General features: G+C 43.1%; 1 protein-coding gene across 1 annotated transcript; it reads left to right on the forward strand.

The window, feature by feature from the left end:
* The first annotated feature begins 1,386 nt into the window (after positions 1–1,386).
* Positions 1,387–10,269, forward strand: LOC135504357 (properdin-like). Its single transcript, XM_064922869.1, has 10 exons — positions 1,387–1,521; positions 6,884–7,028; positions 7,146–7,327; positions 7,425–7,595; positions 7,724–7,918; positions 8,064–8,237; positions 8,543–8,731; positions 9,466–9,577; positions 9,815–9,941; positions 10,027–10,269. The coding sequence occupies exons 1-9, from the start codon at positions 1,467–1,469 to the stop codon at positions 9,939–9,941; spliced, it is 1,350 nt and encodes a 449-aa protein (XP_064778941.1). The 5' UTR covers positions 1,387–1,466; the 3' UTR covers positions 10,027–10,269.
* The last annotated feature ends 4,248 nt before the right edge of the window (positions 10,270–14,517 follow it).

Genomic DNA, 14,517 nt, shown 5'->3' on the forward strand with positions numbered 1-14,517 from the left:
GTGATTGTCCCACTAAGCGCAAACCAGATGGGATGGTGTATCACTGCTGAATGCTATGGTAACCATGCTGGTTACTAAATAAATCACAGACAGTGTCACCAGCAAAGCACCCCTCACACCATCACAACTCCTCCTCCATGCTTCACGGTGGGAACCACACATGCGCAGATTTCTACGGGCTAATGTCCATTGCTCGTGTTTCTTGGCCCAACAGGTCTCTCCTTATTGGTGTCCTTTAGTAGTGGTTTCTTTGCAGCAATTTTACCATGAAGGCCTGATTCACTCAGTCTCCCCTGAACAGTTGATGTTGAGATGTGTCTGTTACTTGAACTCTGTGAAGCATTTATTTGGGCTGCAATCTAAGGTGCAGTTAAATCTAATGAACTTATCCTCTGAGGCAGAGGTAACTTTGGGTCTCCCTTTCCTTTGGCAGTCCTCATGAAAGCCAGTTTTATCATAGTGCTTGATGGTTTTTGCGACTGCACTTGAAGAAACTTCAAAAGTTTTTGAAATTTTCCGGATTGACTGACCTTCATGTCTTAATGTAATGATGGACTGTCATATATTTGAACTGTTCTTGCCATAATATGGACTTGGACTTTTAACAAATAGGGCTATCTTCTGTATACCACTCCTACCTTGTCACAACACAACTGATGGGCTCAAATGCATTAAGAAGGAAATCATCTCCACAAATGAACTTTTAACAAGGCACACCTGTTAATTGAAATGCATTTCAGGTGATTACCTCATGAAGCTGGTTGAGAGAATGCCAAGAGTGTGCAAAGCTGTCATCACGGCAAAGGATGGCTCCTTTGAAGAATCTAACATATCAAATATATTTTGGTTTGTTAAACACTTTTGTGGTTAGTACATGATTCCATATGTGTTATTTCATAATGTTGATGTCATCACTATTATTCTGCAATGTAGAAAATAGTACAAATAAAGACAAACCCTGGAATGAGTAGGTGTGTCCGAACTTTTGACTCGTACTGTCTCACAAGTTTGGAAGGTACAGCACAGTGCAGTAGAGCACAGTAGAGTTTAGTACTTTACTTTACTGTACTGCACTCTACTGTATTGTACTGTACTCTGCTGTACTGTATGCTGTACTGTCCTAACTTATGAAGCATAGACATCTATGATTGACCAAATCTGAACCAAAACATGTTTGGGCCAAATCAAGGCCCATCCAGACCGGACCAAAAATCTACATCCATGGACGTTGAACTCAAGGCTGGTCCGGACCAGACGAAAAAGAGGTCTGGACCCAAAAAAAGACGTCCAAAAGACATCGCCGTCGGTCCGTGCTTACTGGGGAGTTTATTAACCTTACGGGAATGGGATGCACATCTTTCCTGTTTTTTTTTCTCCCAATAAAGTGAAACATTAACCAGATAAGCCTGCTAGAGTGGACAGAGAGCTTACAGTAAGAAGTACTAGGCATAGACAAAGACAGAGAAATGGTGCAGTTGTTGTGGACTTCATTAGTGTTGCTGATGACAGTAAGGGAATCAGGTCAGTGCCTTTACTATTGTTGTTTAATAAGTAACACTAGAATAAATGTGATATTTAAAAATATTGATTTGTGAACAACACTTCACTTTACTGCTAGATACCACGTTAAAAGCACCACGTTAAAAGCACCAGTTATGATGGCTCTGGCATCATAACTGAGAAGAATGGCATAAGTGATGCTTTTAATCATTTTATCTCGGCAGGCTTTTGTTTGAGAGAAACGGTGGTATAATTGACCCCGGTCAGTCAATCGACTGCTCTTCCTTCTGCTCGCCTCTAGCTGACTCGATGGTTAACACGTCAACTTCTAGTGAATCTCTGTTTTCATTTCAACAATTTACTACCTGTGATGTGCCAGATGCCTTGCTTAAGATTGATGTAAAAAAAAAAGAATCCACTGAGGCTGATGTGCTTGATCCATTTTTGCTGCAGTTCTCTGCCACCCTGATTGATGAATCATTAACCCATATTTTTAATCTGACGATTATATCTGGTACTATCCACAAGGTTTGGAATCCGGCCCATGTTCTACCACTTCACAAAGGTGGTGACCCTTGTGACCAAAATAACTATTGCCCAATTTTTTTCTTTCTTGCCTAGCTAAAATATGTGAATCCTTGATTAATTCTCAGCGAAGATAGTTTTCTTTGAAATGTATACTAAATGTAAATCAGTTGGATTGTAGACCAGGTCATAGCACTATCTCTGCTGCATTCCTAGTTATAAATGATGTGGTTAACTGTGTATTATTCCTTCCAAACCACTCATTGTTGAATTTGGGATTTCAAACCTGTTGTGTAATGTTTATGTCCAATGGCCAATGAGCACCGATACATTTAATCTATAATTTCTCTTCATATGACAAGGATTGAAAAAGATTTTCCAGTATATTGTCAATTTGATTCATGATGATGACTGCTTGTCGAGCTTGCTAGCTAAATTTTTTAAAGTATGATGTTGACATGATCAGTCCAATCAAAGCTACGGTAAATAAAACCTAATTTTATCTGTGGCCAATGACTTTGAGCCTTCTTGGATGGGACTTCTAATGTAAATCTATGGCACCAACCAAGGGGCTTGAATTATCAAGTTCTCCCCGTAAATGTTGCGGTGACGTAGTGTCCCCATGAGGGACAAAACACTGATCCATTCATAGCGCAACAAGAGAACATTACCAACCCCTATGCTCCTTTTTTTTCGCTGGCTGCCCCACCACCCCAGAAAGCACTGAGCTTGGCTGAAACACCTGTTTTTTGAAGCTGCCTTACTCAAGAAAGCAAAAAAGAGACAACGTTTGTATGCAGCTTTACTAACTCAATGATTTTCTTTTAACATTGTTTGCAAACTGATATGTAACAAGTACAGTGCATTGCAAAAGTATTCACCGCCCTTGGCCTTTTTCCTATTTTGTTTCATTACAAGCTGTACTTTAAATGGGTTTTTATTTGGATTTCATGTAACAGACATACACAAAATAGTTGAAATTGGTGAAGTGAAATAAAAATAACTTGTTTCAAAAAATGTAAAGTCATGCGTGCATATGTATTCACCCCCTTTGCTATGAAGCCCCTAAATAATGTGCAACCAATTACCTTTAGAAGTCACATAATTAGTTAAATAAAGTCCACTGTGTGCAATCTAAGTGTCACATGATCTGTCACATGACCTCAGTATATATACACCTGTTCTGAAAGGCCCCAGAGTCTGCCACACCACTAAGCAAGGGGCACTACCAAGCAAGCGGCACTATGAAGACTAAGGAGCTCTCCAAACAGGTCAGGGACAAAGTTGTGGAGAAGTACAGATCAGGGTTGGGTTATAAAAAAGTATCAGATACTTTGATCATCCCACGAAGCACCATTAAATCCATTATTCAAAACATGAAATAATATGGCACCACAACAAACCTGCCAAGAGAGGGCCGCCCACCAAAACTCACGGACCATGCAAGGAGGGCATTAATCAGAGAGGCAACAAAGTGACCAATGATAACCCTGAAGGAGCTGCAAAGCTCCACAGCGGAGATTGGAGTATATGTCCATAGGACCACTTTAAGCTGTACACTCCACAGCTGGGCTTTACAGAAGAGTGGCCAGAAAAAAGCCATTAGTTAAAGAAAACAATAAGCAAACACGTTTGTTGTTTGCCAAAAGGCATGTGGGAGACTCCCCAAACATATTGAAGAAGGTACTCTGCTCAGATGAGACTAAAATTGAGCTTTTTGGCCATCAAGGAAAATGCTATGTCTGGCACAAACCCAACACATCTCATCACCCCGAGAATACCATCCCCACAGTGATCATGCAGTGGGAATGGCAGCATCATGCTGTGAGAATGTTTTTCATCGGAAAGGACTTGGAAACTGGTCAGAATATAAGGAATGGTGTATGGTGCTACATACAGGGATATTCTTGAGGGAAACATGTTTCAGTCTTCCAGAGATTTGAGACTGGGAAGGTTCACCTTCCAGAAGGACAATGACCCTAAGCATACTGCTAAAGCAACACTTGAGTAGTTTAAGGGGAAACATTTACATGTCTTGGAATGGCCTTTGCATCTTCAAAGTGGTCGTCAGGTTGTGTAAATCAAAAGATACAAACCCCCCAAAAATCTATTTTAATTCCAGGTTGTAATGCAACAAAATAGGAAAAATGCCAAAGGGGGTGAGTACTTTCGCAAGCCACTGTCTCAATGCCAAAATAACATGCAACACAGGGAGAAATAAATAAATGTATTTTTTAGCTAAACAGGTGGGGCTCAAACAGGTTGGGCTCTGCCCCACCTGCCCTTAATGACAGGTCGTCACTGGTCTGAACTACAGTCTACCTTCGCTGTATTACAGAAAAACTTTATGGACCAGAAATTAATATTGCATACAGGTAAAACTAAGTCTGTTGTTGTCTAGAGCTCATACAAATCATTTAAACATATGTACTTTGGATGGTGTCCATATTTATCGTGTCCCTAATTACAAATATCTGGGCATCTGGATAGATGAAAATCTGTCTTTTAAAATGCATAATGATGAGTTACTTAAGAAGCTGAGAGTAAATATGTATTCTATAGAAATAGGTCATGCCTTTTGCAAATTAGTAGAAGTAGAAGGCAGATTATTCAGTTGACATTCCTGTCAGTCCTAGACTATGGCGACATCATATGTATAAATGCAGCTGCCACTTTATTAAAGCCGTTAGATTATCAGAGGCGCTTTTATTACGGGCGACAGTTTCGGTACTCATCCCTGCATTCTCTACCTGAAATTTGCTTGGCCCTCTTTGATGTCACATAGGTTGATACATTGCTATGTTTTCATGTATGAAGCCCTTTTACAAAAACTTGACTGAAACTAACATCATTACTAAACTTTAGACTTACCCGGTCTAAGGGATGGCTAACCCTGGAAATTCCTTCGGTCGCTGTGTTAACTAAAATCTGTTTTACCTTTCTTATACCTTATTTGAGGAACAATCTTCAAAATGTTATTAAATTACTGACCTTATTCATGACCACGTTTTTCTCTCAGCTTGCATTTTGTATTTTTATTTTGCTGTGTGTATTTTCTGTAATTCAGCATGTGGCAAATAAAGTTGAATTTGAACTGTAAAAAGAGACCTTCGTGTCAGTATGACTCCCTGACAAACTAAAGGTTCAGTAAAAAATAAATATGGTGAAATACTAGAAAAATTATTGAAGCATTGATTAGAATCTATGAATGATCTACAGTTGAAGTCGGAAGTTTATATACACTTAGGTTGGAGTCATTAAAACTCGTTTTTCAACCACACCACAAATGTCTTGTTAACAAACTATAGTTTTGACAAGTCGGTTAGGACATCTACTTTGTGCGTGACACAAGTAATTTTTCCATCAATTGTTTACAGACAGATTATTTCACTTATAATTCACTGTATCACAATTCCTGTGGGTCAGAAGTTTACCTACACTAAGTTGACTGTGCCTTTAAACAGCTTGGAAAATTCCAGAAAATGTTGTCATGGCTTTAGAAGCTTCTGAAGGGCTAATTGACAACATTTGAGTCAATTGGAGGTGTACCTGTGGATATATTTCAAGGTCTACCTTCAAACTCAGTGTCTCTTTGCTTGACATCATGGGAAAATAAAAATAAATCCGTCAAGACCTCAGAAAATAAATTGTAGACCTCCACAAGTCTGGTTCATCATCGGGAGCAATTTCCAATCGCCTGAATGTACCATGTTCATCTGTACAAACAATAGTACACAAACACCATGGGACCACGCAGCTGTCATACCGCTCAGGAAGAGATGCGTTATGTTTCCTAGAGATTAACATACTTTGGTGTAAAAAGTGCAAATCAATCCCAGAACAACAGCAACGGACCTTGTCTAGATGCTGGAGGAAACAGGTACAAAAGTATCAATATCCACAGTAAACGAGTCCAATATCGACATAACCTGAATGGCCGCTCAGCAAGGAAGAAGACACTGCTCCAAAACTGCCATAAAAAAGCCAGACCACGGTTTGCAACTGCACATGGGGACAAAGATCGTACTTTTTGGAGAAATGTCCTCTGGTCTGATGAGACAGAAATAGAACTGTTTGGCCATAATGACCATCGTTATGTTTGGAGGAAAAAGGGGGAGGCTTGCAAGCCAACGAACACCATCCCAACCGTGAAGCAAGGGGGTGGCAGCATCATGTTGTGGCGGTGCTTTGCTGCACGAGGGACTGGTGCACTTTAAAAAATAGATGGCATCATGAGGCAAGAAAATTATGTGGATATATTGAAGCAACATCTCAAGACATCAGTCAGGAAGTTAAAGCTTGGTCGCAAATGGGTCTTCCAAATGGACAATGATTCCAAGCATACTTCCAAAGTTGTGGAAAACTGGCATAAGGACAACAAAGTCAAGGTATTGGAATGGCCATCACAAAGCTATGACCTCAATCCTATAGAAGATTTGTGGGCAGAACTGAAAAAGCGTGTGAGCAAGGAGGCCTACAAACCTGACTCAGTTACACCAGCTCTGTCAGGAGGAATGGGCCAAAATTCACCCAACTTATTGTGGGAAGGTTGTGGAAGGCTACCCAAAACGTTTGACCAAAGTTAAACAATTTATAGGCAATGCTACCAAATACTAATTGAGTGTATGTAAACTTCTGACCCACTGGGAATGTGATGAAAGAAATAAAAGCTGACATAAATCATTCTCTCTACTATTATTCTGACATTTCACATTGTTAAATTAAAGTTGTGATCCTAACTGACCTCAGACGGGGAATTTTTACTTGGATTAAATGTCAGGAATTGTGAAAAACTGAGTTTAAATGTATTTGGCTGAGGTGTATGTAAACTTCCAACTTCAACTGTATATGTTTACAGTATCACAGGAGGTGAACTGTTACAGCAGCTTTGATTCTGGAAATTGTGACGATCTCTGGCTACTGGGAGAAGTGACAATGGATGACTGTTGTCTTAACCCTCACTACGGATACATTGGAGCAGACAGAAAATGCAAGTCTTGTGGGTGAGTACAGAGTAATACGAAATGCTCTGAGACCAGGTTGGTGTCAATGAGTTTCAGATTTGAACATCCAATGTCCCAGTGCAGGATGTGATTTGTTGTGTTTTTTGACACCTGTAGGCCACCTTCATGGACTGAATGGACTGCTTGGGGCCGCTGCTCTGTCTCCTGTAAGGAGGGAGTTTCGCAGAGACGACGAGAATGCCAGGGACAGGGAAAATGTGCTCAGACGACTACCCATAGAGAGATTCAGAAACTCGTGTTAGAGACCAAAGTCTGCATTGATTCAAGCTGTTGTCCAGGTACATACCCTCCAACAGACAGGGAACATAAATTAAAAAATATCAGAAGTCAAAGTATTTTGGGCTTCTTTTGATGATCTTGCCTAACATTTTTAAGAACAAGGCCAATGGAGTAAGTGGGGTCAGTGGCAGCCCTGCTCAGTGACTTGTAATAAGGGCGTGAGAAACAGAGTGAGGACATGCACCGAACCCCAACCTAGATGTGGAGGCAGCTGTGACGGTCCAAGTGAAGAAAAGGAACCCTGTGTGGTTGATCTCATCTGTCCAAGTAAAGACCATCAGGATTTAGACAATACACACTATTCCTTCACGTGCAGTAACCATCACCATACATGATACAAGTTTGGCATGTCTTTCCACTGGAGTAAGTCCGCTCTCCTCTTCTTTTGACTGTAGCTCATGGTGGTTGGTCTAACTGGGATGGCTGGCAGCCATGCTCAGGCACTTGTGGGAGGGAGAATTTACCCAGACCTACACAGCGGCGCAACAGATCATGCAACAACCCACCACCTTCCTCAGTGCCCCCTGGAGACGAATGCCCTGGGTTAGGGAGCAACACCAGGACCTGTGATGAGCTTCCTTTCTGTCCTGGTAAGTGGCATTGCAAAGCAATCCTATTTTCCTCTGAGGTTCTGACTGCTACCCTAAAGTTTTTACTTGTTTACATACACAGAATGTAGCAATGACATGTACTCCTACTGTATGTGAAACAAACCTCCCTCTTTATCCTCAACAGTGAATGGTAACTGGGGGCTATGGGGCCCCCCCAGCTCCTGCTCCGTTACCTGTGGGGTGGGGATTCATGAAATGCTCAGACAGTGTAACAACCCAGCCCCTAAACATGGAGGTCTGCCCTGCTTTGGATCCAATAAAGACCAAAAAATCTGCAATACCAAAAACCATTGCCCAGGTAAAATATTGACAGCCAGAAGAGAACCCATTCCCTCTGCCCATTTCATCAATTATTTACATTTGAGCAAATATTGTTTTTAGCAGATTAGCCATTTGATAAAATTGCCTCTCTTAGAAGGATTATAGCTGTCAACAGCTGATGTTCAGTTTAGACGTTTATTTCGTCACTGTAATTAGAATAATATTATACACTTTTACAGAAATACTATTACTGTATATGGTACTCTGTAGTGAAAACATTGTATCCTTCTTGTCCTCCTAACAACTGAAAGACTTCCCAATAGTTATTTCTTTGTCCAACAGTGGATGGTCAGTGGTCGCAGTGGGGGAGATGGGAAGAATGTAAATCTAATAGAGGAAAAATTCGTTGTCGAAAAATTGGTGGACAGCAAAGACGGCAAAGATGGTGTGAACACACAGGTTTTGATGGGAAGACGTGTGATGGAAAGATTACAGACTACAGGGCCTGCTATGACATTAACTTATGTTACTGTGAGTTAAACAAGTTTTAGCTTCAATTTATTAAGATGTGTTGTTTGCTTTCTTTCATTACATTTTATTCAGCCCAAGTGTTGTATGTTTTTGCAGTGATAATTGGATTATAGAAATTCTGCATTTCATATGCAGTAGGCTAAAGGCATCCACATGCATAGGTTTGGTTTGCTCCTTGCTGAACTCGGCTAGGTGAAGTGATCGTCTGTGTTCGCATACTCCCTTAAAATACCTTCGCTTGAAAAACAAGAAAAAAGTGGCAATATTACTGTTTGTTCCACTTGAGACGCCGAAGCAACAAGTACACTTCCTGAAAAGAGTCCAAATTAATCATAGATAACTTAATAAATCTGTAATTAATTTTGACGTTTTTGCAGAGGAGGTCTTAGTCTCGCAATTGCACATTTAACTAAGATGTTTGGGGCAGTATTTCTCAAATGAGAAAATGTGTATGAAAACGAATCATTTGTTGTTTAATGACAAACACTTCATAGAAGAATCCCTACTGTTGACCAATCACAGATGAAGGGGCGTAAACTTCAGCTACCAAACTCCAACAAGCCTAAAAATATATATTGTGTGCTCGAACAGCCAGATAAAATACAGCCTAATACCAAAATGAACAAAAACGTCACAAAATGTTTTCATAATATACGTGTGAACTGTTTAGACTGGGGAGAAAATGGTAAGCTTAAGAAGTAATATTCCTCACATAATGCTTCACTTGTGTTTAGTTGATGGTAAGCGGAGTGAATGGAGTGAGTGGAGTCAGTGTGAGCCCCCCTGTGGAGAAGGAGCCAAAAGGACCAGAGAACAAAAGTGCATACCTGATCTGTCCGAATATGAGTAAGGAGACTGACTGTATAATATATTCTATTCCCTGATTAACCAAGTAGCTTGTGTGTATCCGCTCCTATGCCTCTTAATAAATAGGCTACATACGATTTATGCATGGCTTGGTCTCTGTGGCACATTCAGGATTATCCGGTGCAGTGTGAAATCTATGCACTCTGCTGTGTTTTGCTGTGTCAGGTGTAAATTATGTGAATCTAACTTTTTATTTGCTATTTGTTTCCTTGCCAGTGAGACAGTAGGGTTTCATATTAAGGTTAAAGCCTACTTTGATGGGACACCATTTGCGAACTGCACACTGTTGAAGGACCCAAAACAAAGTCTGGCCTGTATGAATGTTCCTCCATGTGACACATAGGTAATATCTTATTAACACTGCTTTCAGTTACAATATGAATTTCAAATGGACTTTGGTCAGCGCTAATGCTTTCTCTAAATTTCAGAGTTTTCCCCAAATCTTTTGACTGCTTTGAGGAGGAATTAAGACAACTCAATGTTCAACAACCATCAAACCACAAGTCTGGAGGGGAATACACATTGTCAATTTCTAGCAATGTGATTTCACTGCCTTTGGTCATGTGTCTGTGCAGCATTCATGACCCATCAGTAACACAAAGTAGTTTATTATGACTACACTTTTCATAATAGTGTAATTTCCTGAAGAAATAAAAACATTGTTCACTTCCTTTCAGCTTATTACTTTAGTCTGAGACATTTTTTTATGAGCTGGAGCAATTATGGCAAACTTAATTAAAGCATACAAATTTGGTGAAGTGTTTGACTTTAGGCATTTTAGACTAATTATATGAATATTTCTACTCAAAACCAAAATGTAACATTATGCAATATTTACTGTAGTTAGACTGGTGTGATGTGCAATGCAGGGAAATGGATTGGTGCAGTGTGGATGATAATGTGTTGAAAGTGCAGTGTATGCCTCTGGTAGTTTTTATTTATTTATTCCTGTGTATTCTTCAAACATGTCTGGGAACTCCTGTCTTATACGGGACACCATACAGGAAAGTATCAAATTGCACATTGTTCATTAGCAGAACACTGCTTCACCAGTATTATGTGAAGTATGGTTTATGGAACTGTTACACTGGAAAGTTATCAAAACACTTTGTTTAGAGTATCTACATAAGTTCAGCAATTGCCCTCTTCTCATATTACTCTGTAGGCTACTTACTGGTGCAAAGCTTCCTCCTGGAGGAAGGTTTGAATTGGTCATTAGGCAGTAATCTACAGAGTGGTACGAGAAGAGTGCCATCCTCCTGCATCTCACATCTGCCTGTTGTTTTTTAACTATGCTTGCTGGACCCATGGGTTGAGGCAAACTGTCATCCAGGATGAAGTGTCATGTACTCTACCCATCCTGCCACCTGACTGCACCTGTCTATAACCTGTAATACATGACATACTATAGATTGAAGGGACTTCATCACCCACTGGAGACAGAACCTCACCCAGAGTGCTGTGCATGTTAGTGTGTGGTTAGACAGCTGAAGTTGTACTCTGCACACAATTTATGAAATAAAACTAAGTGTATGCATACTGTCTTTATATGCACAACAATATGATACTTGCAGCATAAGGTTTTGTCTTTGTAGCACGAATACATATCGATTTTTAGTCAATGTATTGTAACGACCCTGGGTGTATAAGCGCGGAAATCGACTCTGCCGAACGAACATGCTTTTGCGGCACAGTCGATAGCGCGCCGGACCTTGGGCTCGAAGGTCGAGGGTTGGAGACCTGGTCCCTGCTGTTTCATTACAGTATCTACACAAGCTGGGCTATGTCTTTGCAAAGTTCACGTTGTAGCCTTCACCTGTTGTAGGAAGATTAGTAGTTCTGGTCTTTGTCTCACGGGAAAGATCTAACAGCGCACATAAGGAGAGACGAGACAAAAGTAGCTAGTTATATAATATTGTGTTGTAGGGCAGCTGAGCTGACTCAAGACTGGGAATTCAACTCACAGTTGATACCTTTTCCACGGTAACATATTTAACTAGGCAAGTCAGTTAATAACAAATTCTCATTTACAATGGCGGCCTAAGAACAGTGGGTTAACTTCCTTGTTCAGGGGCAGAACGACAGATTTTTACTTTGTCAGCTTGAGGATTTGATGCTGGCCTAACGGTGTAACTACTAGGCTACCTGCCGCAATTTACATGACGCAATGAAACGTTGAAGCTAAATTGCACGCTACTTTTGTAGCAAGGTGTTGTAGTGTCATAAAAAAACACATTCCTGACACTGGCTCTTGCCATCTTGACAAAATTGATTTGACAGAGAAATATCAGTTACAGTAGATAGGACTGCCAACTGCAGTTATCAGCTATGCTAGCTAGCTGCTGTCAGCTTGGCTAAACACAAGGTCAGCGCAGACTTTAGCCGACACATACTGTAGAACTGAATTAGCTCAGCATCTTGAGATGGCAAGTCAGTCAGGTGGGGATAAGTCCTCTCCTAGCAAAGTAACTTTACTTATCTCACTGTACTCACTACTGGCGTAGATAGAACAATGAGCCAGATATATTTTACTGGATGTATGAATGTGAATCATCCGGTTGGCGTTTCCACTCACTACCAAATATACTGTAACGACCCTGGGTTTATGAGCGCGGAAAGTAAAAACGTCGTTAAAAGTTAGCCAGCTGGGTAGCTGACTTCTGTGGCTAGCTACAGTAGGTGAGAACATGGGTTGAAAATGCTTCGAGGGAATCCGAACGTGAAGGTGGAGGTAGGGAACGATTATGGCCAATGAGGTGCGTGTGCATGGACTTCGGAGGATCTGGCTGAGGAGATCGCCAGGGCGTCGGAGCCTCGATGTCCGCTTGAGGGAGGACGTTAAAGCGATGGCGGCTATAGCGGGCATGAGTCCTTTGTCGACTGTGCTTCGCGCGGATTCTGGTGGGCGGACCGATGGGGTGACGTCGACGCGGCGGGACGAGGAATCTGGGGCTCAGGATGTAAACAAACATGGCGGCGCCCAGTTCCTGGCTGCGTCCGTATCTGTTAAGACCCCGAAATATTCCGGTTAGGCAGATTGGGAAGCTTTTCATGCTCAGTTTGAACTGTTAGCTCATTTTAGGGGGTGGTCGAATGAAGAAAGGGCACTGCAGTTGGCTTTATGCCTCACGGATGATGCTCTGGTCTGTTTGATATTGATTAGCCCCGAGGACAGATATCATTATGGTGCAGTGGGAGCACTGAGTAGTGCCTTAGTGGGAGCACTGAGGAGGCGCTATGGACAGTGTGTACAGCCTGTGCTGCTGCTCTCCGAACTGAGTAATAGACGCAGGCAGCCTGGAGAGCCTCTACGGGTGCTAGCTAATGACATTAAGAGCCTGTCTCGGCGGGCATATGTTCACATGCCCCCTCCGTGCAGAGCGAGCTAGCACTGGACCAGTTCATACAGGCGCTCTCTCCTAAGGAGCTGCGCATACAGATCCAACTGGCTCATCCTGAGTCATTGCAGATAGCCTTGGAGAGGGAGCTGGTGTGGGCTGGGGCTTTGGTGGGGGTGCAGGGAGACAGACCCTCTGTGCGGGCTGTGGGGCAGAGTAGCCCAGAGCCGGAAAAGCCTGCATGGGTGGCTGAAATGACAGAACTAATTTGTGCTGTGTCGCTAAAGACTACACGAAACACACACCCTGGTCCCAGGGTCTGCTGGGGTTGTAGCCAGCCAGGCCATCTGCACCGGGATTGCCCCATGTTCCCTAGAGCTCATGGAAACGTCTCAGGGTCCGCATAGACCAGGTAGTGCGGACCCCTGGCTTTCTTTCCCAACCACCATCATCTTCAGTAGGAGCCCACCAGCACAGACGGGGAAGCAAGGCTCCACTTCCCCCAGAAGCAGACGAGGGCAAGCGGCTGGAGCCTGTTGCTGTGGTGGGCCGGGCCGGACCTGTGTTGGGGACTTTTGTCATGTCCCTGTCACTGTGGAGGGGGTGCCCTGCTCTGCCCTGGTGGACACTGGGTCCACAGTAACTCTGGTGAGGCCGGATATTGTGCCAGGTTGGACTCGGTGTGAGCCCACAACTGTGCAGCTCCGCACAGTCACAGGTGAGCTGGCACCCTTGAAAGGGGATAATGACGCTGACAGTAGGGGGCAGGACTGTGCGTCATCCTGTGTGGGTGGTGGCTATGCAGGACCCTTGTATCCTGGGGTTGGACTTTCTTAGGAGCACGGGCTGCCTGTTAGACCTAAATGGGGGCACAATTGAGCTTCCAGGGAGGGCCGGCAGTCACCATGGCCCCCCCTAATGTCACATTCACTCAACCCAACAAACTCTTTACTCCAACGGTTAAAGCAGCAGAGACTCATGGCTGGCCCCCCTCCCCCACATCTGTGTGTGACTTTTCCCCAGCCCCCCTGTCACCTACGGCTGTGTGTTACATTCCACCAGCTACCTCCACGACACATCTCTCTGTGAGTCCGGGCTGCGCCCCCCCAGCCCAGCTACGCCAGATGGGAGAGGAGAGAACACTGTCTGCAGTGAGGGAGATATGGGGTAGGAACTGTGTTGGTCTTGACCCCGAGCAGCAGGATCGGTTGTGGCAGTTGCTGTTTGAATTCAGAGACAGCTTTGCGCTGAGTGAGGAAGAGGTGGGTCAGACTCATCTGGTGCAGCATGAGATCGACACACGTGATGCTCGACCCATCAAGATGCGTCCCCGCCGTATCCCGCTGGCACGCCAGGAGGCGGCAGACAGGGCTGTGTTGGAGATGCAGCGGGCAGACTTCATTGATCCCTCAGACAGCCCCTGGGTGGTGCCAGTCGTCATGGTTCCTAAGAAGGGGGGCAAGCTGAGGTTCTGTGCGGACTACAGGCGGCTGAATGGGGTAACCAGGAAGGACTCATACCCCATACCACGTATCGATGAGTCGCTGGACCTGGTTAGGGGGTCCGCCTGGTTCTCTTCAC

This window comes from Oncorhynchus masou, chromosome 18 (genome assembly GCF_036934945.1).
Source record: "Oncorhynchus masou masou isolate Uvic2021 chromosome 18, UVic_Omas_1.1, whole genome shotgun sequence".
Classification (NCBI taxonomy): domain Eukaryota; kingdom Metazoa; phylum Chordata; class Actinopteri; order Salmoniformes; family Salmonidae; genus Oncorhynchus; species Oncorhynchus masou.

Bases quoted from the DNA above. Each gene is read 5' to 3' on its own strand.
- LOC135504357 (XM_064922869.1), top strand. From the start codon at position 1,467: ATGGTGCAGTTGTTGTGGACTTCATTAGTGTTGCTGATGACAGTAAGG. The intron at 7,328-7,424 runs GTACATACCCTC...AACATTTTTAAG, and splicing joins TGATTCAAGCTGTTGTCCAG to AACAAGGCCAATGGAGTAAG. The intron at 8,732-9,465 runs GTGAGTTAAACA...ACTTGTGTTTAG, and splicing joins TGACATTAACTTATGTTACT to TTGATGGTAAGCGGAGTGAA.